This window comes from Pseudorca crassidens, chromosome 19 (genome assembly GCF_039906515.1).
Source record: "Pseudorca crassidens isolate mPseCra1 chromosome 19, mPseCra1.hap1, whole genome shotgun sequence".
NCBI classification, from domain to species: domain Eukaryota; kingdom Metazoa; phylum Chordata; class Mammalia; order Artiodactyla; family Delphinidae; genus Pseudorca; species Pseudorca crassidens.
In genome coordinates this window covers 34,308,389-34,335,687 of record NC_090314.1, presented here as the reverse complement: position 1 = coordinate 34,335,687, position 27,299 = coordinate 34,308,389, and the positions used below count along the sequence as shown (strand labels likewise).

Below are 27,299 nucleotides of genomic sequence, written 5' to 3'. Positions count from 1 at the left end.
ATTTGAAAATCCTTCTCTAAAGACTACTCTTCTCCAAAGTGACTTTCCCCATCTCCACTGACCCTCTGGTTAGCGAGAGGCATCTTGGAGTTATCTTGAGAAAGCTGGACCATGGGTCGGTTGTGGGAGCACGCACAGCAGTGGCTGTGCTGAAGGGAGGTCTCACATCTTTTGTTCTGCTGGAGCAGCTGACTCCTGACATCTCACCACACTGGCCTGTCCTCTGCAGTCACCAGGGAGATCCTTCTCAAACACAGATCTGTGGTCCCTGCTCTTGCCGACCTTTCATGCCGGACCTAACTGCCCCCCCCCAACCCTCAGCGCAGGCCGCTTGCTCTGCCAGGAGCGTACCCTCCCCCCTGGTTGTGGGTCCACTGGGTGAACACATACCTATTTAGTCCCCAAGGAAGCACTGAGGTCACTCTGCCCTCCTGCATGGGATTGTTGGTCCCCCTCCTCAGGCCCTCCCCCAGGCCCTTGAATGAACCTGCATTGTAACATCACAATACACAGTGTTTGCACGCTTGTCTTCTGAGCTTTAAAGGCAAGGAGCCTGTCTTATTCATTGTTGACTCCTCGTTGCATTGAACAGTGCCTGGCACCAAGAGGGCCTTCAGTGTTGTTAGAATGAAGAAATGAATGGGCAGACAGACAGACTAATGGAGCTTGTTGAGATGGGGGCTACAGCTTCACTAGAGCCCCCAACCTCATGCCCTAGCCCATTTCTGGGGGTTAGGGGGATATATAACCTTTCTCCCACACGAAACCTCGATCACCACCAGACTAATAGTCCTTAATTTTTGGGAGCAAGAATGGACACTCCTCCCATCTCATCACCCCCTGCCCAAAGATTTCTATTCACAAGGATACAGTTCAAAGTGAGGTAGTGCATATGTATTGAGAACCTACTATGGTCAAGGGACTGCAGTGATACAGTGAGAGGAAATAGCCTGAAAGTGCTTTCAAAAAGTGACCGTGCTTTTATTTATTTTATTTTATTTTTTTGGCTGCGTTGGGTCTTCGTTGCTGTGCGCGGGCTTTCTCTAGTTGCAGAGAGCAGGGGCCACTCTTCGTTATGGTGTGCGGACTTCTCGTTGTGGTGGCTCCTTTTGTTGCGGAGCACGGGCTCTAGGCGCGCGGGCTTCAGTAGTTGTGGCTCGCGGGCTCTAGAGCGCACGCTCAGTAGTTGTGGCGCATGGGCTTAGTTGCTCCACGGCATGTGGGATCTTCCTGGACCAGGGCTCGAACCCGTGTCCCCTGCGTTGGCAGGCGGATTCTTTCTTTCTTTCTTTCTTTCTTTCTTTCTTTCTTTGGCTGTGTCGGGTCTTTGTTGCTGTGCACAGGCTTTCTCTAGTTGCAGGGAGCGTTGTGGTGCACGCGGGCTTCTCATTGCGGTGGCCCCTCCCGTTGCGGAGCACGGGCTGCAGGCATGCAGGCCTCAGTAGTTGAGGCACGCGGGCTTCAGTAGTTGTGGAGCACGGGCTCAGTTGCTCCGTGGCATGTGGGATCCTCCCGGACCAGGGCTCAAACCCGTGTCCCCTGCATTGGCAGGCGGATTCTCAACCACCGCGCCACCAGGGAAGTCCTGGCAGGCGGATTCTTAACCACTGCGCCACCAGGGAAGCCCTGACTGTGCTTTTCAGTCCATCATTGACATTATCATGTTCGTAAACATCTTCGTAAATTCAAAATTCTCTCTGGTTCCTCTGATGGTTCTTTCTGGACGTCCTTTAGTCTAACAGCAGTAGCCAGGGAATCGTGGGCAGCTCCCTAGTAGGAGGTTCCCTTTCTTGCCAGAATACACTGGGTTTCCACCATGTGGGAACCCCTGGCCCATAGGATTATCCTTTGTCACAGGACTCTAGGAAAATTAGATACAAGGGCGTATTAGGATCACCCTGAAGGAGAAGAGTGTGTATAGAAGGGCAGTCTCATCCCTTTGAGGAGGGGCCCTCTGGTCTCTGTTAGCATGTATAAGGCCCACTTCCCCTTAGTCGTTGCTCAGCACCAGCCGGGCTAGAGGCTCAGGGTCTCGGACTGGACCTGCCATACCCTCAGAGCAGGTGGGCTGAGCGGGCCGCATCATTGCTGAGGACAGGACAGACTCCTAGGAATTGTGCTATTCAAGGCTTAATAGCACAATAGCTTAGCCAAGCCTCATCCCAAAATAGTTCTCCTCCCTATCAGCACCCTGCTTAATCCCAGGATAAGCAAAGGGGGCTGTTGAGAGGAGCAAGATGGCACCAAGTGAGAAGACCCAAGCCGCAGGAGAGATGGGAATCTCCATGGCAACAGCTGCCGGGGAGACAGGAGGCCCCAGCAGCACCCAGCAGCGCCCTGGGGGAGCGAGGAGGGAAGCAGGACTCTGAAGCCACTGATATAGGCTCGCAGCCTGGGGTTGCTGGAGCAGAATTAGGAGGTGAGAGAGGCTGGGGCCAGGGGAAGAGCCCTTTGCAGCTGACCAGTTTGGAAAAGCAGGGCTTGAGGCTTGTTGGAACGGCTCTGCAGCAGGCTTTTCATTTATACACCCCTTGCTCCCATCTGCCCCCACCTCCATGTGTCCTTGGCCCTGGCACCCCTGAAATGACAGCTGGTGGCTCCTGGCTTACCATGAGGCCATCTGATAAGAAGGCCCCCTCTTTCGTGGCAGCAGGAGACCCGCCAGGTACCTGTGAGACCAGTGGGGACGTGCGTGGCTCTCCCAGCTGTGGCTTCTGCTCCCTAGAGCCCCCTAACCTGTCTCTCCCTCTCTCTCTGCAGTCCCACCCCCTGTACCTGTGCAACGCCAGCGACGACGACAATCTGGAGCCTGGATTCATCAGCATTGTCAAGCTGGAGAGCCCCCAGCGGGCCCCCCGCCCCTGCCTGTCACTGGCCAGCAAGGTAGACTCGCACTTGACCCCCGCACACCCTGAGCCCCTGCGCGCCCAGCTCTGGACCACGAGAGGTCCTGTGCTCTTTGTCTGCTTGTTTCCTGAGAGTGGTGTGCTCAGTTCAGGTTTTTATAACCCATGACTGGTCTGAGAGACGTGGAAATTCAGGCCACTGTCCTCTCCCCACCGGCCATGTGCCAGCAGAACATTTTGGCTGTCATCTAGAGCACGTGCCCCATCCTAGCTCTTCCCCCATCAACTGGACATTCCTACACCCCTTCCCCTGCCTAGCATCAGAGCAAAGAGGGGGTCAGCTGGAGGGCTTTTCCATCTCTCAGAAATATTCACTGAGCACCATGCAAGAAGAGTGGAAACAGAGGCCATTAAAACACTCTTCCTCCGAGATCGCAGACCGGCAGCCCCACACTTCCTCAGGGCACCTTTGTCTGGAGCCGGCCGCAGCTGCCACCTTCCCACTGTCAAGGGCTTTCTGGTTTGCCATGCTCCCCACTGGCCTGCTACCTCATAGAGCCTGTAAACGTTTGCATTCGTGACCCCTGCTTTAACATTAGTTACTATTTTCTTTGTGCTTACCATGTGCCAGGTGGGACATGGGATAGATACTTCTTATATATCAATTCTCATTTACTTTTCACAACAATCAGGAAAACTAGACATTGTTATTCTCTATTTGACCTATAAGACAAATGAGGATCAGAAAGCTTAAGTAACTTGCCAGGCTGACAGAGATAGGAAGGGGCAGAGCTGAGATTTGAACCGAGCCTTGTCCACTTCTCAAACCTGAGCTTTTAACCTCTGCGCTCTGTTACCTCCCATTCTGGCTGGAAAAACTGAACATACGTGAAAAGAGTCCCATGGTGACCCAAGCCAGAGTGTGGTTAGATTGTGGGTGGCACGGTCAGGCAGACTTGGGGTGGGGGTCCTGCTCCCAGGGGTGGTGAAAGAGGAGGGTGACAGTCCCGCCCTATGCTCCTGCTCCTTGAACTCTGGCCCAGGGCATTTGTGATCCTCCCGAGAGCTGTTTCCTGGGCCATGAGTCTCAAGGAAACAGCCTGGGTTCTTACGTGATCCCCCAGGGGGCAGGGACTCGGGCAGGACTCGGAATGTGGTGCCCACGGATAGGGGAAGATATTCTCCCAGCCTGGTGCTGATGCAGAAGGGACCTTGGGGAGGTGGGAGATGGGGTCCAGGACACACTTGAGCAGCTGGAGGGTGTGGTGTCTCCGCAGGACGGTAAGCGTCCTACTGGCAGCAGCATTTTGTTAGGCTGAAGCTACCCTACCTCTGACCATTTCATTTCCATGGCTTGACAAAATATGGGCAAATGTCATTCATTTATTCATTTGGTAGATGAGTGCCCAGTGTTAGGTAGGTAAGTATGAGTTAGAGAGAGGGGAGGGAGACAGACAGATGGAGGAGGACGAGTTCCGAGAGCTCTACTGTCCCTCTGAAGCAGCGTATGATTTCACATGCGTGTGGGCGCTCGGCAACCCGCCGGGCTGTGTCCACACAGGGGTTTTCTTCTCGCCCCTAGAGGACCACTCTCCTGTAGGAGAAATGAACCATGTGAACAGACACTGGGTGACAAGGAACATGGTCAGTGCTCTTTGAGGTACTTGATTAACCTTGTTGGGCCTTTGTTTCCTCTACCATAAAATGGGACTTTTATTTCCTACCCCAGTGATCATGGTGAGGATGAGAAGAGTGTACGTCAAGTGCCCAAACAGTCCCTGAGCTAAATGAAACACAAAGTCAAAAACCCGTCAGGAGTTCAGAGGAAGCACCTTGGCTGCTGCCCTGTGACCTTTTTTCTTTCTGAGGTCACTGCCTGAGCTTCCCGTGCCCACCCCCTCCCCCTGCACCACACTCACCCTGCTTCCCCTCGCCCGTCTTCTCCCCGCATCACTCTGCGGAACTGCTCTGGCCCCAAGCTCTCTCGCGGGTCAGGTCCAAGGCATCCCTCGGCTCTCTCATCCTGTGACCTCACCAAGTAGCTCCTACCTGGGATCCCCTGGCCCGAAGGAGGTCTGTGAAGGTAGTAATGTGGGTCTTTGGGCTACTTCCAATATTTTAGACTTCCCACAGGCTTAACTGAACTCTTCATTTTTTTTGCTTTCGGTTGAATTCTATCAGTTCAATGTGTTAATACAAGTTATCTCATAGGAAAATGAATTGTGCATAATAAATGCAGTTAGCTTGGTAAAACATATTTAAATATAGGGCTTGTGGGAGGCATAGGGGAAAGGTGGGTCTTTGGTGAGGAAATTCAAAAACCACTGACCTCAGTCAGCTCTGCTCTGGCCAATCAATTAGTGTCAGCGGTGGTGTCCCCATCCCCGGAACTGGGGCTCTTGAGCCAGACAGCCGCAGGTCTGGAGCTTGGCTTCTCCACGGCCCCTCAGTGTGACCTGGACATTTTAGCTCAGCTCTCTGAGCCTCTGTTTCCCCATCTGTAAAAGGGGAACAGTAACAGGGCTCATATCTTATAGTAGTTATGAGGAATTGAGGAGACAGTACAGAGGCCAAGCGCACAGCAATCACTCAATAAATGACTGCAGCTGTCACTGCTGTCCTTGTCATTGGCATCATCCTATGCTTTCATAGTTAGCAAGGTTGGCCTTTTTCTGTCATGGTTCCCTCTTTTGATCTCTGACCCTCACTGTAGTTCTTCTGGACTCTCATTCTTGTCAGCATACCACCTTCCTCCCCCTACCCAGTCACCCAGATTGGTTTCTGTTTCTTTATTAGCAACTCCACAGCCATCCTTGTGATTCCCCAGGCCCTGAGCCCCTCATGCATGGGCTGGAGCAGTGGCCTTTTGCCTGGTGGAAGGAGCTGGCTCTGGAGGCAAAAAAGTTGGGTGCAAGGCCTGCCTTTCTTACCACAGAGAACACTCCCTGCTAACCAGGTACTTGGAAGGCTGAAGTCCTGGGTGGGAATTCTGCCTCCACTGCTTATCAGCTGTGTGACCCTGGGCAAGTTGTTCAGCCTCTCTGAGCCTCTGTTTTTTCCTCAATTCAAAAGTGGAGCTGATGCCTGTCTTATGGAGTTGTTGTGAGGAGTAAATGAAATCATGTACGCAAAGCACATGGCGATAGCTGATATGATGATAACTAATACTTAAGAGTGGCCTAATGACAGATACAAATAAGTAAATAAATACTTAAGGAATACTTACTATGTGCCAGGCGCATATTATAAGGCTTTACGTGGAGTAACTTATATAGTCCTCAGAACAACCCTGTGAAGTAGGTCCTGTTATTAGCCCTAGTTGACAGAAAGGAAAACTGTGGCACAGAGCAGTTAAGTGACTTGCCCAAAGTCTCACAGCTAATGGTTGATGGCAGATTTAGTACTCAAACCTAAACAGTCTGGGCAGAGTGGGTCTCAATAACGGTTATATCCCCTCTACTTCCTCCTCCCCTTGCTTTCAAGCCTAGGTGAATCCCACCTCTTGTATTGAATCTTTCCTAACTGGCTCAGCCCAGCTGGGCTACTGGGAGCTTGGCTTCCCTCCTGGCGTGCTGCCAGGGTCTCTGGCCGTGCTTTTCACACCAGGTTTCATGGAGGTGCCTTGGCAGGGGCTGGGGTTGGGGGGAAGCCAAGGGTCCTTCTTACCCCTAATCCCACCCTCAACCTCAGCTCGCTTTTATATGTTTTGTATTGACGATTTGTGTCAGTCTGTGTGTGTGTGTGTGTGTGCGTGTGTGTGTGTGTGTGTGCGCGTGTGTGTATTGTGGGGGGCACAATGGAGGGAAGGGCTTTCTGCAGTGAAAAGAAGGGTTTGGAAACGACTGGTCTGCTTCATTCATTTGTACTCGAGAATGTTGTTATCAGCATTATAATCGTACGTATATGCTTTGTCTCCACAGCTAGATTATGAGTTGTTCTGGAGGGCTTGGCCTTCCCTGGCTTGGTGCCCTGAGCACAGTGGGTGCTCAGTCAACCTTTGATGAGGAGGAGATACACAGTGACTGTCACTGTGTCTGGAGAGGAAAATCTAAGGTGCAGGGAAGTGCAGAAGTCCTGGAACGTATTGGCTTCCACTGCTAAAGGCCACGGGCAGCCTGCGCGCTGCTCTTAGAGGGCTGGCTGAATCTTTGCAGCTCCCAAAGAGGTCTCTGGGTTGTCTTTCTAAAGCCCACTCTTCCTGTCTGGAGGGCCTGCCCGTCCTCTCTGTCTTCCAGGTTCTGGTCTGGAAGAAGTGCTTCTCTCTCTCCCTCCCTCCCTCTTGCTTGGGTGCGGGCGGACTGCAGGGCAGCATGGGTAGCCCCTGAGTGGGCTGCCATCGGGCCCCAAATCTTGTTTTTTGAGTCCTAGAACTCTGAACACAGGCACCCACTGTCTGAAAGGCCTGTTTGTTTCCCCTGTTGGCCAACCCTCTCTCTTTGATCACTTTTACAACTTTGTAATTATGGGCTGTAACCGGCTGGGGTGTTTGAACGTCAGGGTAATTACTTTCCACCGTTCCTACCCCAACCCTTCAAAAGGAGAGGGGTAGGGAAGTAAGAACATCTCCAGAGAAGGAAGTCTCTGCCCTTCCCTCCTGCTCTTCCAGGCTGGGCTGGGTTCAGGGTCTCTTTCTGGGGATGAGAAACACAAGGCCCTAGTAGCACTGAGGATCCAGGAGTCTCAGTTCTGTGACTACTCGGGTGACCTCCCCACCCCTTGGTTAAGTCATGGACTATGAGATTAGCAGAAGGAGTCCTTCTCCCTTTCCCCTAGGGCTGCTCCCATGCCCTGGTTTGGAGGGCTCTGAAGACTGGACAGCTTCTTTTTGCCTGGGGTCGCCTGGGCGGGGGAGACTTCCTGGGAACAAGCAGGCTAGAGGAGGATGGAGGCTGTGACCTCTCCATTTCTTCAGCAGTTCCATTCTCCAGTCCTGTGAATTTCCAGTCAATTAGCCTGGCGAGCCTGGGCCTGGGCTGGGCCTGGGTGCTGGTAGAGAGAGGGCCTAGCCCAGCTCCTCAGGGAAGGAGGGAGGGAAGAGGGAAGGTACCCTCCTGGCCGAAGAGGCCCCGCTTGAGCGTCTCCACCACCCTCCCGGGGCTCTCCTGCCTGCAGGCTGCCTGTTCTGAGGGGCCCTCTGGCCTCTGCGGCCGCCTGGGGAGCAGGGATCAGGGAGCGGGAGGCCAGCCGCTCCCCTGGCCTGCCTGGCAGGAGACCTGCCCCAACAGGCTCTCACCGGGAAGGGAAGCAGAGATCAAAGCGCTGGAGTGTGAGCCCCAGCCCCGGCTCCTCTTCCTGACTGCACTACTTGTGGAAGGGTTAACTCCTTCAGTGCCTGCAGGAAGGCCCGAAAGGATCAGCAGGCCCCAGGGGCCTGAGATCCCAGCCTGATGCCTTCGCAAGGTGAGCCTTTGCCCTAGGGAGGAGCGCTGGAGAGCGCTGGCGCCCGGGAGAGAGGCGACAGTGAGGCCGGAGCAGGGTCTGTCTGTCGGTCCTTTGCCCTCGTGCCTCCACCGCCCCCTCAGCTCTTATCTCCCTGGTCTTACCCCACACCCAGAGCCCCCAGGTTCCTGCTTTGTGTTCTCTCTGTGGCTCTGCCCTCTGCTTTGCCTGGTTGGCTAGATCCTCTCAGAGCCTTGGCGAGCACGCATGTGCATGTGCATGTGCACGTGCGCACACTTGTGTCCTTGTGGGAACAGCCCCTCGGGTCCCTCCCAACCCGAGTCTCTACTGCCACCCTCAGGGAGGGGGTGAAGGGATAAAGCACCAGACAGGGACTCCAGTAGGTCCTTGAATAGGAGCCAGAGAAAGAGTTGCAGACTAGAGTGTGGCAGGGAGAGAGAGCCGTGAGACGGGCTGAGCCTGGGGCTGTCATAGGCGCCTTGGGAGAGAGCAGTGTCCCAGGATCCAGGAACTTGGCCCGAGGTGGGGGACGGGATGCTCTGCAGGCTCCTCTTGTCAGGCAGGGCTGGACCCTGGAAAGCCCAGTTCTGTTCTGGAGGAGCTGTCCACCTCTTTGTACTGGGGACTGGTCACCACACACCCCCAGGCCCTGGGGGCTGCTGGTCGCTCCCTGCTCTCGGTTCTCACACTTCTTCGTGAAGGCGGACTGGAGGCACCCTGACGGCAGGGGCTGTGTCTTATTTGTCCTTAGGCCTAGAGCCTAGTCCAGCCCCTGGCACCTACTAAACCCTGTTAGGGGTTTGTTCCATTACGAAAGGAAGGACTGAATGTTGTCCTGGAAGGCAGTGGACCTGGGTGAGCTTGGGGCGGGGCAGGGGATCCTAACCCCACCGACCCCTTGCATGTGTTATATGTGGGAGTGTACAGAGGTGTGGTGTGTGCAAAATCCTAGGAAGGCACGTGAGGGGGCGAGGCCGGGGCGAGGCCGGGGCGTGGATGGGCTGTGTGTCTGACCCCTGCGGGACCTCTGCTGTGTGTCTCTGCAGGCCCGGATGGCGGGGGAGCGGGGAGCCAGCGCCGTCCTCTTTGACATCACGGAGGATCGAGCTGCTGCTGAACAGGTACCCGGGACGTGGGGTGTTTGAGGAGGGGGCTGGACGAAGGAAGAGAAATGTGCCGGGGTAAAAGTCAGGACACAGCCACCCTTGTGGGCACTTTCCCTCCTGCAGCTGCAGCAGCCCCTGGGGCTGACGTGGCCAGTGGTGTTGATCTGGGGTAATGATGCCGAGAAGCTGATGGAGTTTGTGTATAAGAACCGAAAGGCCCACGTTAGGATTGAGCTGAAGAAGCCCACGACGTCGGTAAGCACGCCAGGTCTCCAGCCCCGGCCCCAGCACCTGCTGTCACCCGCAATTTTTCCTGCGGTGACTCTCACCAAAAGCCCTTAGACTCCTGGAGCTAAAGAAACCTTGGAAACCCTCTAGCGCAACTCTTTCCACCAGCTGTGCACCTCTAGGCAAGTTTCTTCCCCTCTCTGAGCTTCATCTGCAGAATGAACAGATTGGGTCAGCTGAGCTCTAAAGTTGTTTTTCAGCATCGTGGTTTCATGGCACAGAGTAGCAGAGCCAGAATGAAATCCTCGTCCCCAGGCCCCCTGAATCCTGGCTGGTATTTCTCCATCGACTGGGAAGCTCAGCCGGATGCTCACTGGGTAGCTTCCACCTTGTAGAGGGGTCCCTGTCCCCTTTTTCCCAAGCACATGGGTCTCGAGATAGTACCTCTCACAGCAGACATTTGGAGGAGTGCCCGTGGGCAGAGAGGGACCACCTAAGCCCACCTGCAACCTCATCCCCTCTGCTGGAAGACTCAAGGGGCCCTCCAGTTCTCTGTGTGTCTCCTGGGCTCCTTCCAGAAGCGTGACCCTTTCCATCTCTGCTCGCTCCCCCAGCCAGATTATGACGTGTGGATCCTCCTGACGGTGGTGGGCACCATCTTTGTGGTCATCCTGGCCTCGGTGCTGCGCATCCGGTGCCGCCCCCGTCACAGCAGACCGGTGAGGCGGGTGGGCTCCCTGGTGGAGGTGGGCGAGTGCACGTGTGGGGGAAGGTGGGGAGCAGGAAGGACAAAGTGAAGAAAGAAGGTGCCCTTACGCCTGTGAAACAGTTTACACCTAAATCCCCCGGCAAATGACTTTGTTGATTTCCAGCAGCCTCTCTCCACAAGAGTCCTCATTTGTTCATTCATTCACCAAATAGAGTGAGCACCTGTTCTGTGCCAGACACTGTTCCAGGCGTTGGGGATAGTGCAGTGAACAAAAAGACAAAAGATTCCTCCCCTCGGGGAACTTTCATTCTAGGTAAAATGAATGAGTAAATAAATAAGTAAAATACGCAATAATTTAGACGGTGGTGTGTGCCAGGGAGAAAAATAGAATAGAAAAGGGGAGGGAATGGAAAGGGGACAGGGTTAATTTTTAAAAGCAAGGCCAGGGAAGGCCTCATTGAGAGGATGACATTACAGGTAAGACCCTCAACAGGTGAGGGGGTGATCTGTGCAGATACCTGGGGAGAAAGTGATTGAGGCGAGAAAACAGGAAATGCCAAGGCCTTGAGGCAGAAGTGTGCCCGTTATGTCTGAGGAACAGCAAGACGGTCCTGTGGCTGGAATCCAGTGAGTGAGAGGGCAGAGCAGCAGGTGGGGACAGAGAGTTCATGGGGCCCAGTGGTATTGGACTGTTAAGGCCGTTGTCAGGATTTTTTTTTCACTCACGGGAGGGTTTTGAGCGGAAGGAGAGCCATGATCTGACCTCACCTGATCTGTGGTGAGAAACCAGCTCCGAGGCTATTACAGGACTCCAGGGGACAGTAGTGGTAGCTTGGAGTAGGGAGGTAGCAGTGGAAGTGGTGAGCATTAGTTAGACCCTCCATACACTTTGAAGGCAAAGCTGACAGGTTTCTAATGGACTGATCACGGAGTGCAAGAGAATGGTCAAGAATGGCAACAAGATTTTTGGCCTGAGCAATGAAAAGAACGGAATTCCCTTTACTGAGGTGGGGAAGACTGCGGGAGGACAGGTGTGTGGTTGGGCGGTTCATGGGATTAGGAGTTCAGCGTGGGGCCTGTCAAGTTGGACGTGCCTGTCAGATATCCAAGTTGAGACGTCAAGCAGGCAGTTGGATAAAAAGTTGCTCTCACGGGTCATCGAGGGAAGGAAAATCAATAGTAGGAGTGGGGAATGGGATGGGGGGGCTTAGCCTGCTGGGCAGAGCCACGTAGGAACTCCGAGGATACAAACGCCTCGGAGTGGTCAAGCGGTCACGGGATCTAACTGGGTGGCCGGGAACCGAGTACAAGCTGGAGTCCAGGGCTGAGGGAAGAGGAGCCCCTGCCCCATTCTGGCCCCACCCCTCTTCCCAGGATCCCCTTCAGCAGCGAACAGCCTGGGCCATCAGCCAGCTGGCCACCAGGAGGTACCAGCCCGGCTGCAGGAGGGCCCGGGCCGAGTGGCCAGACTCAGGTAGCAGCTGCAGTTCAGCCCCTGTGTGCGCCATCTGCCTGGAGGATTTCTCGGAGGGCCAGGTAAGGCAGGGCCCTGGCTCACCTCCATGACCAGGCTGGGGAGGGAGGCTGGAGCTTGGGGGAGGAAGCGCTTAAGGCTGGTGTGAGTGCTCGAGCTGCATCTAGGTGCACAGACAGCCCTGAGGTTTGGTTATTTTCCTGGCTTTCCAGGGAAAGAGAACTACTGCTGGTTGAGTGTGTACCACGCGGCGGGCCCTGCAGTGGCTGCTTTACAGGCATCGTCTCGTTTCAGCCTCGTGACAGTGAGGGGTGGGGGTAGATTAGTCTTTTAGCCTCATTTTACAGCAGAAAACTGTCTGTTAAGAAACTTGCCCAAGGTCGTGCAGCTAAGTGGCAAAAACCAGGTCTACTTGATATCAAAGCCCATACCATTTCTGTCCTACCGTGAGGTCTTTGAAAGCAGATGGCGGCAGTCAGGAGAGGCCAGAGGGAGTCGGGAATGCCCCGCGTCCTGGCCATGGCTGTAGCCACAGACAACTCTGGTTCAGACCCCTTGTTTTCTCCAGGAGCTACGGGTCATTTCCTGCCTCCATGAGTTCCATCGTACCTGTGTGGACCCCTGGCTGCACCAGCACCGCACTTGCCCCCTCTGCATGTTCAACATCGTAGGTAGGAGGTGGGCCGAAGACTCCCCTGTGCGCAGGCAGATGGGTCTAGAAGGGGCTTCCCTCTGGGCGAGTGTTTTGCCTCGAAGCTGAGGAGAAGGCAGGACTGCCTCAGTTGCTCTTTAAGCTGTGCACTGCTCGAAGGGGCCTCATCTGAGGGGGCGGCCATTCCATTGCAGTCATCTTTATGATGTATTTTCATGACAACTTTGTTGATTTTAAATCTGACTGATTTGTTTGTTTGTTTATTTATTTTTGGCTGCGTTGGGTCTCCGTTGCTGTGCGCGGGCTTTTCTGTAGTTGTGGTGAGTGGGAGCTACTCTTCATTGCGGTGCGCGGGCTTCTCGTTGCGGTGCGTGGGTTTCTCATTGCGGTGGCTTCTCTTGTTGCGGAGCACAGGCTCTATGTGCACGGGCTTCAGTAGTTGTGGCACGTGGGCTCAGTAGTTCTGGCTCCCGGGCTCTAGAGCACAGGCTCAGCAGTTGTGGCGCACGGGCTTAGTTGCTCCCCGGTATGTGGGATCTTCCCAGACCAGGGCTCGAACCCGTGTCCCCCGCATTGTCAGGTGGATTCTTAACCACTGTGCCACCTGGGAATTCCAAGATTTGTATATTTATTATTCTACTTTTCTGGCAATAAAGTATCCTGTTCGAACAAAACCAGGATATTATGACAATCTTCTAAAAGATGAAAGTGAAGTATCTTGAGGAAAGAGAGCCTTTTTCTAATTCACCCAAAGGTGCAGTGTGGGCTAGCAGTGGCCCTGGGTGCAAGTCCCCAAAGGGCTAATGGGAGGAGCAGGGCTTGCCATGCACAGTGGAACTCCCAAGGAGACAACTGGCTGGAGGGAGCAAGGGCATCCCCGGGCACAGGCAGGTTAGGAGTGTCCTTGGTCGTCCAAACTCTGACGGAGCTTGCGGGCGATGCAGGCTCAATAAGTACATTACAGCCACGCTTTTCTGAATGTACCCTCCTTCCGTTTGTGGAGTCAAACACTTGTGCTCTTGGTTCTCTCTTCCAGAGGGAGATTCCCTTTCTCAGTCCCTGGGACCGTCTAGATCTTACCAAGAACCAGGCCGAAGACTCCACCTCATTCGCCAGCATCCCGGCCATGCCCACTACCACCTGCCTGCTGCCTACCTGTCGGGCCCTTCCCGGAGCGCAGCGGCTCGGCCCACACGGCCTGGTCCCTTCCTACCATCCCAGGAGCCAGGCGTGGGCCCTCGGCACCACCGCCTCCCCAGAGGCGCACATCCCCGGGCTCCAGGCGAACCACAGCGCCTGGCAGTGGCCCAGAGCCCCTCTGCGCAGGGCTGGGGGCTGAGCCACCTGCGGTGCACTTTGCAGCACCCTGCCACCTGCCCCATGCCCCCACGCCGGGCCAGGCCTCACGACAGCAGCGGGTCTGGAGAAAGCTACTGCACAGAACGCAGTGGCTACCTGGCAGACGGGCCAGCCAGTGACTCCAGTTCAGGGCCCTGTCACGGCTCTTCGAGTGACTCAGTGGTCAACTGCACGGACATCAGCCTGCAGGGCATCCACGGCAGCAGTTCTACCTTCCGCAGCTCCCTGAGCAGTGACTTTGACCCCCTGGTGTACTACAGCCCTGAAGGGGAGCGCCGGCGGGAGGAGGCTCAGCCTAGCATGACCTCTCGGCCCCGTTCTTTGGACTCGGTGGTGCCCACAGGGGAAACCCAGGTTTCCAGCCATGTCCACTACCACCGCCACCGGCACCGCCACTACAAAAAGCGTTTCCAGTGGCACGGCAGGAAGTCTGGCCCAGAAACTGGAGTCCCGCCGTCCAGGCCTGCCATTCCTCGGACACAACTCCAGCCAGAGCTGCCTTCACCCGATCCGCAAGCAGCCAGCCCCAGCCCAGCAGCCCCGTCAGGACAGCTCCCCAGCCCGCAACGGCCCAGGGCCCTCACCGAGCCAGCCCCTGGGCCAGCGGACGCCGCCAGCCCCAGCCCTGGTCCCAGCAGCCTCTTCCACTTGCAGAAATCCAGCCTCCCTGTGCGACACACACAGAGGAAACGGCGGGGGAGTCCCTCAGAGCCCTCCCCAGCCTCTCGACCCCAGGACTTGGCCGCACACCGAGTGTGCCAGATTCTTCCCCATTATGGCCCCAACCTGGCATATCCTTGGTCCCCAGAGGCCCACCCATTGATCTTCGGACCTCCGGGCCTGGACAGGAGGCTGCTACCAGAAACCCCAGGCCCTACTTACCCAAGTTCACAGCCGGTGTGGTTGTGTCTGACTACACGCCAGCCCCTAGGACCATACCCATCTGGGGAGGGGCCTTCCGAATGGAGTTCTGGCGCCCCAGAGGGTAGGCCATGCCCTTACCCACACTGCCAGGTGCTGCCAGCCCAGCCTGGTGAGTTTTCAGGGGAAATGGGTCTGGCGGGGACAGGAGACTAGAGTTGGGTATGGCAGAACGGGTCAAGTCATGCAGAGGGTTGATGGAAGCTGAGGAGGGTCCAACAGGGGTGACATTCAAAATAGTGGACAGCTGGCATAGCGTAGGATGCTGGCTCTGCCAGGTGTTAATCCTTTAGTCGCCAGATCCTCGGGAGGTCTCCGGTGAGGTACCAGTGTGGCTGAGACAGCAGAAAGTACTTGGGGCGGCTCGGGGCAGCAGCTCAATCGTGAGTGTTTCAGTATTTTAAAAATTGGTACAGCTGAGCCTATAGCTCAGTATTAGCTGTAAATACAAAGAAGGCCAAGAACTGTTCCTTGCTCTTGAGGAGAGTGTGGACGAATAGTTACTGAAAACCGTTATCCCAGGCCATATGAGATCTTACGGGAGAAATAACTACAGATAACCATAATTCTGGGTTATATGAGAAGAGCTATGTGAATGATGCAAAAAAAAAAAAAAAAAAAAAAAGGAGAGCGATCACAGGTGGTTCCTAGCAGCCCTGTGGTTCTCTCCTTTCCCCCGGGGAAAAGAACTACTGGGGCTTTCCCTTCTATGCATCTTTGTTAATAAGACTGACTTCATTTTCTTGGGAACTCAGTGCATCCCTATTACTGTATTGCAGCCAATGGTGATAATGTAAATCCTTGACTTTAGCTGGGTATTTATTTGCTCAAATCCTCCTCTTCCTCTTCCGGATCCCCCAACCCCTACTCTCCCCCATCTTTTCCCATTGTGTGGATGACACAGCTCTTTGCCTACAGCCATCACTAGGAGGACCCCTCTGCCCTCAAAGGTCCTGAAATATAAGACTTCGGGGTCTAGGAATCCTACAGGCAGGACCTGAGAGCTGCTATCATCCGTCCATTCATTTCTTCCTTCCATTTTTCTTTCTGCGTTGTGTGCTTGCTATGTGCTAGGTTCCAGGCTCTGAGGACGTGGAACTTGTCAACCAGGAGACCCAGGTCTGTGGAGAGATAGGCATGCAAGCTGTTATAGTACAGAAAACAATTGCTTCCACAGGGCCACGTAATGCAGATTTGGCCATGTGTTTGATGGTGCCTTTTGAATCCTGTCATGTGTATACTTTCAGTGCTGCCGGTGGCAGACCACTACCTCCCCTCTCTCTCTCAAATTCGTAACTGGTTTCAGTGCCTCCCTTTCCCCTGCTCTTCAGATCTAATCCACGCCAGGTTCTGTTAACCATGTCTCTGCTAGCTTTACCATATTCTCCTCCAGTACTGCTGGCGCCTGTCCACGTCTTAGGTGCAGCCTAAAGGTCGGGGCGGGAGCCCCCTGGCTCCTCCCTTCCCTCTCACAGGGCCGTGAAGGCCGAGCCCTGCACATCAGTGTCGTGTCCTGTAGTGCCACGCAACACTGTGATCCTGCTCGCCTACCCTCCATTCTGCTGCCGGGGTCATCCTCCTCAAACAAACTCTCTAGAAATCTTCAGATGTTCTGTTTTGTTCAGAGTAAAGAAAAATCCAACCTGGTTTGGCCTTCAAGGCCCTAGTACCAGCTAGCCCCCATCTTCCTTCCCGACCTTATTTTCTGCTCTTCCCCTTCCCTTCCCCTGCTCCAGGCTTTAGCCAAACTAGGTAAACACTTCCTGCAGTTTCTGCAGCCCAGAATATTCTGCTGCCTTCCTGTTCCCATAAATCTAATTCTTCCCTATTCCTGCAGGACCAGTGCATCTATCCCCACTTTCAGGAAGCCCTTCTTGATGCTCCACTTGAACATGACCTTTCTCCTTCCGTGATTCATCTCTTACGACCCCAGTCCTGCCCCCATTGGCATAATTGCCACTTACGTGCACACCTTTTCTCCTACAAGGTTGTCAGGTCCCTGCTTAGTCTTCTTGGTCTTCTGTTTGGCACATGGTAGCAGGCCAGATCCACAAGTGTATAATAAATATTTACTGGGCGAATGAATGAATAGTAAGTATGGGTAACACACTGGTTGCTATCTATGTATCTCTTTCTCTAGATTCATGTTTCTCTCCCCTGTGTCCCAATGGGGGCCGCTCTCAGCTTTCAATCTGATCACCCTTCTGGACCCATTCCCTGCTCCTGCCTCTCTGTAGTTCCCTCCCAGCCATACTCTCTTGCCGGTGGAACAAGCAGAAGACTGGCCTGACCCTCAGTGACCTCTTTCCTCCTCTCTCTCTAAATGCAGGCTCAGAAGAGGAGGAGCTCGAGGAGCTGTGTGAACAGGCCGTGTGAGATGTTCAGGCCGAGCTCCAACCAAGAGTGCTCACCAGATGACTCAAGGCCCTACCTGGCACAGAGTCCTGCTCCTGAGAAAAGAAAGGACCTCAGAAAACACCCCTCTTCTTTGCCATCCTTCCTGGAACCACTGGCAGAGGAGTGTGATGGTGGGCGGCAGGAGGTGTTGTCTCCCGGTCCCAGCTCCAGACCTTGTCTGCAGAAGCATCTGCAGTGCAGCAAGTCTGTGTCCAGCCAGGCAACCAGCTACCACTTGTGTGGGTTGGCTCCCCTGCAGGCTGGGACTTTCTGAGAGCAGGAAGCTAGGTATAGGTAGATAGGTGTTATAAAGGTGGTGCTCCTTCCCCAGCCCCAGCAGGTCCCCCTCATTCCAAGCCTCATGTTCATACCAGCAAACGGGTCCAGCTGAACGCATGACCCTTCTCACCTCCTTCCTTGGGAGAGTCCTGCACACCAGCTTTGGCTCCTCCTTGGTAAGGCTGCTGCGTCAGCGGCAACCCTGGTTCTTATCATTTTCCTTCTTTGCAAAAAGATCAGGAGCATAGGTGAGCCCTGAGCCCTGAAAAGGGGGGCTTTGCAGCTTCACCAGGCAGGGCCTCCCCTGGTGCACAAGGGAGGATGTTTGTCCCTCCTTGTCCGCACTTGTCACATCCACTATATTAAGTCAGAGGGGAAGCCAGGGTGTGCAGTTCTGTCCCTGATGTGGTACAGCACCTTGAAGAAACTGGGTCGAAGCCTCTGATCGTCAAACTCCCTTGTCACTCCAGCAGCCTCAGTTCCTCTGGGGGTAGGGGTGAGGGTAGTGGGAAGGGAATAGCTCTTCCTTGGGGACCTCCTATCTCAAAGTCCCAAAGTAGGCGGAAAGAAGAGGATTTCTGCTGTACTTTATTTAGGAAGAGGAAGGAAGGAATGAAGGTAGGAAAGGCAAAATTACAGCTGAACAAGGAAGTTTTCTCTGGGCGTTTTCTCTCAGACCAGGGATAGGGAACGGGAGAACAAAGGAGAGGTAATATGGGGCCCTTGGGATTAGACGGCCCAGAGGCCCGGCTTCCCAGTATAAGCCATGCAGGCCAGAGACACACAGGAAGGAGTGGAGTTGCAGCAGGAAGCCTGGCCTGGGCAGCTGGTATCGAGTGGGCAAGGGCTGAGGGGCCTCCTCAGGGTGACATGCACCCCGGGGAAGTTGGACCATTGCTGGCCCCTCAGGCATTATCCCGTTTGGAATGTGAATGTGGGAGCAAAGTGGGCACAGGACCCCACCTGGGAATCTTCTTCCAAGTCAGTGGGGAACTAGCACCTAGGCACCCACGTGGGTATTTATATCTGAACAGACAGAAAGACGCTTGAATCAGGCACTATGTTGAGAAATGTATTTATTTGCTAATATATTTATCCATAAATTCCATCTGGTCTCGTCGTTTTCTTCTGTCATGACTGTCACTCAGGGTAACAACTTTGTCTTCTACGTGGGCAAAGATAAATTATTCCTGATAGCAGAGGCTAGGCTCTGATTTATGAAAGGACAGAGCAGAGTGGTGGGCTTGGCTTGTAAGCCCCTAAAAGCATGGTTTAGTGAGATCAGGGAAAGAGAAAGCACGGCTGGATTCTCACTGTGGTTCAGTGCGTCATCTGTACTATTATTGTACTGTTTACTTCACACTCTATAATGCTTCAGTGACTTTCTTTGTGACCCTGGGCAAATACTCAGATATATTTGAGTATACTCAAATATCCTGGTGCCTTTTCCCACCCATGAAATGGGCCCACTTCACGGAGTTGTTGGAGAGCTCCCATGAGACGAGTGAACTGTGTTCCAAGGTAGAATGTATGCAGTGATAGAGAACATCCTAACCCCAGTCACAGAGCCCATCTGAGCACGACATGGGACGGGCACCAGCAGCAGACCGGTCTTGAAGAAGCTCAGTTTCAATTTAGGAGGTCTGGTTGGGAAGATAGAGCAGCAGGGCCTGAAACTATTTATATCTTAAAGCTCCAATTCAGATAAACACAAATGACTGTCCTCTGCCTACACACGGGACTATTGTGAGGATCAACAGAGGTGGTGCTATTGCAGGTATGAAGAATTCCACAGGGCCTGGAGAGGCCTTTGCTCTCCTCCTCACAAAGCACATTTTCCCCTTCTGCTTCTCCAGGAAAGGTATGTTAAAGGCGGTCGTTGTCTGGTGCCCAGTTTTGAACCAGAGAGAAAGGCATTTAGCATCCCATAGCGTGAATTTTTTTTTTTTTTTTGGCTGTACGCGGGCCTCTCACCGCTGTGGCCCCTCCCGTTGCGGAGCATAGGGTCCGGACGCACAGGCTCAGCGGCCCTGGCTCACGGGCCCAGCCGCTCCGCGGCATGTGGGATCCTCCCGGACCGGGGCATGAACCCGTGTCCCCTGCATCGGCAGGCGGACTCTCAACCACTGCGCCACCAGGGAAGCCCCCATAGGGTGAAATTTAAATTAAAAAAAAAGGACACAATCTCCTACAGATGATCTTAAGTAAAGGAACTGTATCTAAATGCTAAAAGCTGCACAAAACGTAAATTATCAGCTGGAATGTGGAAACGTACATAAAGAGCTGTTAGAAATAATTAAATATGCATTTTTTTCGGCCGTCTGCTCACCGGCCACCGTTTCTGTGGACGCAAATGGAAACCCAATCACGCTCCCTCCCTGTTAGGAAGGAGGGGGGCGGTCCCTGGATTTCTTCTCGTCTCTGCAGAGATAATCCACAGGGAGGCAGTGGATTCGCTGGCCCTGCGCTTTTAAGACGAGAAGACAAAAAAGAATCTCCGCTGTCATCCAGGATCCTCCAGGGGACCGGCGGCCCGGTGCCAGCGGCCTAGATCAAATGGTCCGAGCGCCGGGATTCCGCCCGGGTCACGGCGCGCGCGCAGGCGCCAACCGCGCCGCACCTCCCCCACGGGCCCCGCCCACAGGCCCAACTGCTGCCAGGCCTCGCCCTCGCGCCGGCCCAGGTGGCGGGGGTGCGCGCCGACCCAGGTTACTCCCGGCCGGCCCCGCCTCCTGGCGGGAGAAACCATCTCCTAAGGCGGGTGGAGGGGCGGGGCCGGCGGCCTCCCACGCCGGAAGAGGAAGTCTTGGAAACCGGAAGTGTGGGCATTCTGGGTAATTTGCTATTTACTTCCTGCGAGAGAAGGTTGTGGCTCTTTCCTTCGCTGTTCTTCCGTGGGAGAAGATGGCCCTGGAGACGGTGCCGAAAGACCTGCGGCATCTGCGGGCTTGTTTGCTGTGTTCACTGGTCAAGGTGTCTGTAGGGAACCTGGTTGTACGGGCGATGGAGGACCAAGCTGGGGGAAAGTGGGTGGAACAGGGCTACAGGAACAGTGAAGAGAGAAGTCAGGTCCAGGACCCAGGGGGTGGCAGGGGGACGTGGGAAGCAGCAGGAGGCCATCGTTTAAGTCGGTAGGAACGCAGGCAAATCTTGCAGCCGTGGGCATGGACGTTCTCACATGCTTTTGCAACTTCAGCTCTCAGCACAGGCCTGATCCTTTACAGACGTTCAGTGAACTTCTATTGGAGCCGAACGACATTAGGAATTGGAGGAAGGTGGGGATCTGCAGCCGAGGGAGTAGTCGGAGAAGGTGCCAGACCCCACGGAGATTTAGGGAAAGGAATAGGTAAAACGCAATTGGGAACAAGAGAAGAAGGATCGTGAGAGTGGAACTTAGGAAAGGGGCTGTAGGAATGGTGGGTGGGGGACCTGATGAGACAGAACTAACATAGGGAGCCTTGTACTTGACCAGGTAAAAGTATGGGGAAAGCTGTTTTTTCTTTTCGCCTTGTTCATGCTCACCTCTCTCCTTTTTTTCCCCTCCCAGACTATAGACCAGTTTGAATATGATGGCTGTGACAATTGTGATGCGTACCTTCAGATGAAGGGTAACCGGGAGATGGTATATGACTGCACCAGCTCTTCTTTTGATGGGTAAGCCCTTTAGGTTGCTGCATTCATTCTTTTACATTACCCGCATCCCACCAAGTAAATGTGGACAGACTCTTGAGACCCTCATCCTAGTTGGTCTCAAAGTTATTTTGAGACACACTAGTCCTGTGCTGTCCAGTACAGTAGCCACTAGCCGTGTGTGGCATTGAGTACCTGAAATGTGGCTAGTCCAAATTGAGATATGCTTTACCTGTAATGTGTACACTGGATTTCAAAGACTCAGCACAAGGAAAAAGAATGTAAAAATCTTGATTTTTCTTGTTTTAATCACATGCCATAATAATAATACTTTGAATATGTTGGGTTAAGTGAAATATATTATTGAAGTTAATTTAGCCTTTTGTCTTTACTCCTTTAACATGGCTACAGAAAATTTTAAAAATGACTTGCATGGCTTTCATTATATTTCCACTAGACAGGTCTTCACTAGACTGTTAGCTCATTGCTGATAGGGGCTGTTTATGTCATGCACCATGACCTGGCATAGGGCCTGGAAGGTGATGGATACTTAATACACATTTGTTGAATGTATGAAGATCCTTTTTGAAAATGAAGGGTAAATTTTGGCCCCAAAGCTGATGCTTTTAGATATCTCTAAGAGGCCCTAAGAGAAAAGTTTTCCCTTGGTGAGATTGCCCAGTGGGGGAAAGGGGAATGAGAGAAGTGTGAGTGGCTAGGTCTCAATTTTCCTTCCCCAAGGGAGGAGCCAGAGGGCAGTATTCTTTGGGGGTTAAGTTTCTTTTGGTTTCTAGGCCAATTAAGGGTCTACATGCAAACTGGGCCCAAACCAGTGCATGCTAAAGTTCCTTCAAGGTGGGCCAACTTCATTCCTCCTTTGTTTGCCTTTAAGGAAGAGTAAAGGATTGAGCAAAACAGATGTTGTCATGGAACCTTTACTTCGTACATATGTACACATTCATGTGCACACTCAGATACTCCAGTTCTTTCATTTGTTAGCACGGTTACCATCCAGTGCTAACAAATGAATGGACTCCCATCTGTGGCTGCTGTGAGAGATGGCAAGAGTTACACAATGAGATACTTACAAGTAAGAGAGACACAGTGTAAAGTTTTGCATGTTAGGGTTTTGGTTTTTTTGTTTAAAATCTGGTAAAATATACATAAAAACTTTTTGCCATTTTTAAGTGCAGAATTCATCCAACGGCATTAAATATATTCATATTTTTATGCAACTATTACCACCATCTATCTCCAGAACTTTTTTTTTTTTTTTTTTGCCACACGGCATGTGGGATCTTAGTTCCCCCGCTAGGGATCAAACTCGTGCCCCCTGCATTGGTAGCATGGAGTGTTAACCACTGGACCGCCAGGGAAGTCCCTCCAGAACATTTTTCATCTTCTCATTTCCTCCTCCCTGCAGCCCCTGGCAACTACCATTTTACTTTCCCTGTGAATTTGATTAGTCTGGGTACTTCCTGTAAGTGGAATCTTACAATATTTGTCCTTTTGTGATTGGTTCATTTCACGTAGCATAATGTCTTCAAGATTTATCCATATTGTAGCATGTGTCAGAATTTCCTTTTTAAGCTTAATAATATCCCATTTTATGTATATACCAAATTTTATTTATCTGTGCATCTATTGATGGATACGTGGATTGCTTCTACCTTTTGGCTGTTAGGAATAATGCTACCATGAACATGGCTTTACAAATACCTGTTCAGGTCCCTGCTTTCACTTCTTTGGGGTATATATCCAGAAGTGGAGTTGCTGGATTATTCTCTGTTTAACATTTTGAGGAACTGCGATACTGTTTTCTATAGCAGCAGCATTTTACATTCCCACCAGCAGAGTACAAGGGTTCCAGTTTCGCCACATCCTTGTCAGCACTTGTTACTTTCTGTTTTTTGTTTTGTTTTTGATAATAGCTGCCCTGTTGGGTGTGAAGTGGTATCTTATGGTTTTGATTTGCATTTCCTTAATGATTAGTGATGTTGAGCATCTTTTCATGTGCTTATTGGCCATTTGTATATCTTCTTTGGAAAAAAGTCTCTTCAAATATAACTCAGTTATAAAAACTTGGAAATAACTACAGCTTCTAAGCAAGAAGTGTCTGAGGACTCCCATCTTTGGGCCACGGTTCTGGATTTTACATTAAGTGACAACTCTGATATTGTTAGTGTCTTACTAAAGGATTGTCAGAGAGTTCTGAAGCATGCTATGTTCAATTAAAAAACAAAAGGTTATGACCATTTATCAGAGTCTGGGCATAATAGCTGCACGTGTCCAGGTTAAGCTGTCATTGTTTTCGAGTTCCTTAAGAGTTGAGTTGATGAGAACTGAGCAAGTAGAGTTTTTTGCCCAGTTTTGAATGAGGTTTTTGGTTTTTTGTTGTTGAGTTGTAGGAGTTATTTATGTATTCTGGTGCATATTAGGATTTGAAGAGTGAGTATATCAAAGGCTAAAGGAGATCAGAGGAGGGCTTGATGAACTCAGCCAGAAGTGGAGGAGATAGCATATGAGTCAGGCTCTTAATTAAGGAAAGAAATACAGGATTTTTGAGGAGGTTGAGATGAGAGAAAGGTAGAAAAAGCATTCTAAACAAAGGGACTGACCTGAGCAAAGGCATGGGGTCGGAAAACCAGGGTATGTTTGGAGAATGGTGGGAATTCTGTTTAGGTTAAATCATAAGGTTGGATAACAGACACTGTAAGGCTGGAAGGATAGATTGTGAAGGACAGAGGAGAATATACTTTTGGTCAGAAGAACAGCCTGCATACGTGCCTACCCCAGACTGGTCTGCCGGGCCAGGACGAGTACTACCCTACCTGCCACCCCTGGAGGTGGGGTCAGTTCCACTCAAAGCATATAGCTGGGAATGTAGGATTTGGATGGGGAGGGAGGCTTCCCAAATAAGAATCCAGGATTGCTGCCAAGAGAAGGGGGAATGGATACCGAGGAGGCAGTCAACAAATACCAGTGCCTGGCACAGATCTGTCACAGGAGGCAGTCAGTAAGTATTTGATCGAATGGGGGAATGACAAAAGTGACCTCTGTAGCGGCTTCTTTTTTGTTTTTTTTTTTTGAAATTGGGGTATAGTGACCTCTGTAGCTTCTGAAAGCACCTGAAGCTTACCTGTCATGCTCAGTAGCAGGCTTCTGGCCCTGGTAGCCTCTGTTGCCTGTGTTCTGGGATTAGAGCTACCCTGAGAAGAATGATTAGGATAATAAAGGAGAGCTCATGTTTACTTAGCACCTACTCTGTGCTAGGGTTTTTCATGTATTAGCTCAACCTTCCAGTTTCATCTTACTGATGAAATTCTGAGGGAGGTCTCCATACGTGTGTCAGGCTGTACCGCTCATTAAAGGCAGAGCTTGCTTAAGTCTAACTTGTTTCTAGTAAGAGGACCCATTGTTTTGACTCACCCTCCCCTTTGCACTAGGCTCCAGCCCTCAGTGGTTGTGTTGGTCGTAATCAGTAATGCCATCTACCTCAAAAGCTGTCCCATTTCCCAGGGAATCGTTAGGCCAAGGATGCTTTTGAGCATGGCGAGACAGTCTCTGGGGGATGATGACTGACCTGTGACTGGTGGGCCAGGGACATAAGTGCAAAGGCCCTTTGTCAGTACTAGCTCTGAGTCCCTTCCCAGCACTAGAACTTCGTTTCCCCTGCTTTCTGGTAGAAACTCAATACTTGGCTTTTTCCTGGGTTTCCTCTCCCAGAACTGTTGTGCTGGCTGGGAACAGAGTAAAGGGGCGGGGGCGTGGGGCGGGCAGTTCCCTTGGTCTCTGTTCTCTAGTAGAGGCAACTCAGGCTGACTCTATGTTTCTTTCCCCTTTCTAGAATCATTGCGATGATGAGTCCAGAGGACAGCTGGGTCTCCAAGTGGCAGCGAGTCAGTAAGTGTCTCCCTTTCTCTTTATCCTGGCCTGGTTGTGTTGTCAGGGCCAGGGTGCGGGTGGGGGAGTCTTCAATCAGTGGGTAGGTGGCCCCAGAGTGAGAACGATGGGGTTGGAGGAAAGCCAAGGAAAGTGTCCTGTGTCCTGTCATTTAACACGTAGAGCCAAAAGAAGTGATTGCTCTTCTCTGGGAGTTGGCGGCATCTCTTTCATTTTTAGCTTAAGCTTCCATTTGGTCTTTAGTTGTAACTCACTCTTAAACTGCAGTCTCTTTTCTTCTCTTTCAGGTAACTTTAAGCCAGGTGTATATGCAGTGTCAGTCACTGGTCGCCTGCCCCAAGGTAATAATAATCATAGTAACGGCCAGTGTTCATTTACTGTGTCAAGCTCTATGGAAGTTTCTTATGTGAATTAATGCCAGTCCTCACAACTCTGTGAGGGAAAGCGAATCTCAGAGAGGGTAAATAACTTGTCCAAGGTCACCCAGCTAGTAAGTAACGAGCCAGAATTTGGGGGCCCAGGCATCCTGGCTCCAGAACCCTTGCTTTTTTTTTTTTTTTTGCGCTACGCGGGCCTCTCACTGTTGTGGCCTCTCCCATCGCGGAGCACAGGCTCCGGACGCGCAGGCTCAGCGGCCATGGCTCACGGGCCCAGCTGCTCCGCGGCATGTGGGATCTTCCCAGACCGGGGCACGAACCCGTGTCCCCTGCATCGGCAGGCAGACTCCCAACCACTGCACCACCAGGGAAGCCCCAGAACCCTTGCTTTTGATGACTACAGTGTGTCTCTCTTTTTCTTCTCATTCTTACCAAGTCATTGCCAAGCACTTGCCTGGATCTTCAAGGGTGACAAGCCGACCACGCAGTTCGGTTGATGAGCAGTCTAGGAACTCCAGTTTGCTTAGAGCACGCCACCCCTTCCCCTCACCAAGTGGTACCCGAGGGACCTTTCTTATCTTCTGGAGTCTTCTTCCCTTACAGAGCTGTTTCTCTTCCTGCTGCAGGAATCGTGCGGGAGCTGAAGAGTCGAGGAGTGGCCTACAAATCCAGAGACACAGCCATAAAGACCTAGCAAGATGCACGGCCACCAGCGTCTTTGCTCCTCGTCTCTGCCTCTGCTTACTTTTTGTTGTGAAACTAAATGGGCAGAACTTCAAATACGTGCCGCCCTCCGATTCTGAGATTCAGCAGACTGTTGAGAGAGCAGCACGTGTCCCTGGGCCATTTTACCTTCTCTGGGCTGCTGTGGGGTGGGAGTGGTTTGGGTTGGTGGATTAGCGGAGACTGACTTCAGTGGGGAGTAGGATGCTGGCCTTTCCTATGCACAGCCCGGGGCTGCGCCCTTGCGCATGGGCAGGACTCTGGGTCAGATGCCAGAAAACGTGAACCCCTAGGATTGCTCTTAAGCCCATAACAGATGACTTGCCTCCCTCTTCCTTTGTCTTAACTGGGCACAGTAAGAACTCGTTGCCCAGTAAGCATCTTCCCAGAGCGGCAGAGGCCCTTCTGCTCCTCGTTATCTGTCTCTGAGCCTCCGGGATTGTAGCCTTTCTAGTGAGCTTCCCTGGGTCTCAGAGGTCTGCTGTCCTGAGTCTAGGCAAGCCCGTCAGCCTGGTAGTCCTGGTGTCCGGTGGTTGCAGCCTTCTGCCCTCTAGACCTGGCACAACAGGTGTCCCTTGAAGAAATCCTGAGGCTTCTTCGTATTACTTGCCCTTGACCATGTTTAAAACCTTTCTTTCCTTCTTTGTTTTCTTCTTTTTTCTGTCCTTCCTATACCTTAGGCCCACCAGTGATGCCCATGACCCCCCCCCCCCCCACTTTCCTGAGTTCCCCTAACTGGAGACCCTCAGGTTGCTGCTTGGTCTTGGTCTGGCTAGTTCCTGCCTCTCCTTTTCTCTCTGGCCTAGTAAGAGGGCCTTGAGTGATGTCATGGTATTGGCCAAGGTGAGTTATTTGTTTTGGAATTAAATATTTACCATAAATTCTCATTTACTTAAATTTCCACAGAAAATCATACTAAGCGTCCTCATTTTTATTTCCCTAACTTTCTTGTTCCCCATCTGCAAGACGAAGGTGATTGCATCCTGTTTACCTCAGGATTTTTGTGATTATAAAAATAAAGCAATGTGAAAATTCTGTAACTTAAGTTCTATAAAAGGTAGAACTCGTTTGCTCTCCTTTTTCAGTCGTTCTTCAGTATATGCAGCATGTACACAATTCACCGAAATAGTGGGGGAAGTGCCTGGGACGGGCGCGGGCGGGGCTCTGACTCGGGGTAGGGCTGCCTGCGCTGGGGCTTGGCGTCTTAGCCGCGTGGTGTTGCTAGTGAGTCAGTGTCTCCTGTTACCTGTGACCTGGACGGTGTGGGAAGGAGGGAGAGATGCTGCCTCTCCGGT

General features: G+C 52.4%; 2 protein-coding genes across 2 annotated transcripts in view; both read left to right on the top strand.

The window, feature by feature from the left end:
* RNF43 (ring finger protein 43) overlaps nucleotides 1–18,477 on the top strand; it is a 62,190-nt gene extending 43,713 nt beyond the window's left edge. Inside the window, exons 3-10 of the mRNA XM_067717091.1 lie at nucleotides 2,761–2,883; nucleotides 9,293–9,367; nucleotides 9,476–9,607; nucleotides 10,195–10,299; nucleotides 11,664–11,825; nucleotides 12,332–12,434; nucleotides 13,452–14,807; nucleotides 17,025–18,477. Of these exons, the coding sequence (XP_067573192.1) occupies nucleotides 2,761–2,883; nucleotides 9,293–9,367; nucleotides 9,476–9,607; nucleotides 10,195–10,299; nucleotides 11,664–11,825; nucleotides 12,332–12,434; nucleotides 13,452–14,807; nucleotides 17,025–17,071 (2,103 nt within the window). The 3' untranslated portion in view covers nucleotides 17,072–18,477. The remainder of the gene's footprint in view (nucleotides 1–2,760; nucleotides 2,884–9,292; nucleotides 9,368–9,475; nucleotides 9,608–10,194; nucleotides 10,300–11,663; nucleotides 11,826–12,331; nucleotides 12,435–13,451; nucleotides 14,808–17,024) is intronic.
* Nucleotides 18,478–20,184: 1,707 nt separating this feature from the next.
* SUPT4H1 (SPT4 homolog, DSIF elongation factor subunit) lies at nucleotides 20,185–27,049 on the top strand. The gene is made up of 5 exons (XM_067717092.1): nucleotides 20,185–20,344; nucleotides 20,919–21,025; nucleotides 24,849–24,904; nucleotides 25,192–25,245; nucleotides 25,908–27,049. Exons 1-5 carry the CDS (start codon nucleotides 20,276–20,278, stop codon nucleotides 25,973–25,975), a joined length of 354 nt encoding a protein of 117 aa, XP_067573193.1. The 5' UTR covers nucleotides 20,185–20,275; the 3' UTR covers nucleotides 25,976–27,049.
* Nucleotides 27,050–27,299: the final 250 nt, after the last annotated feature.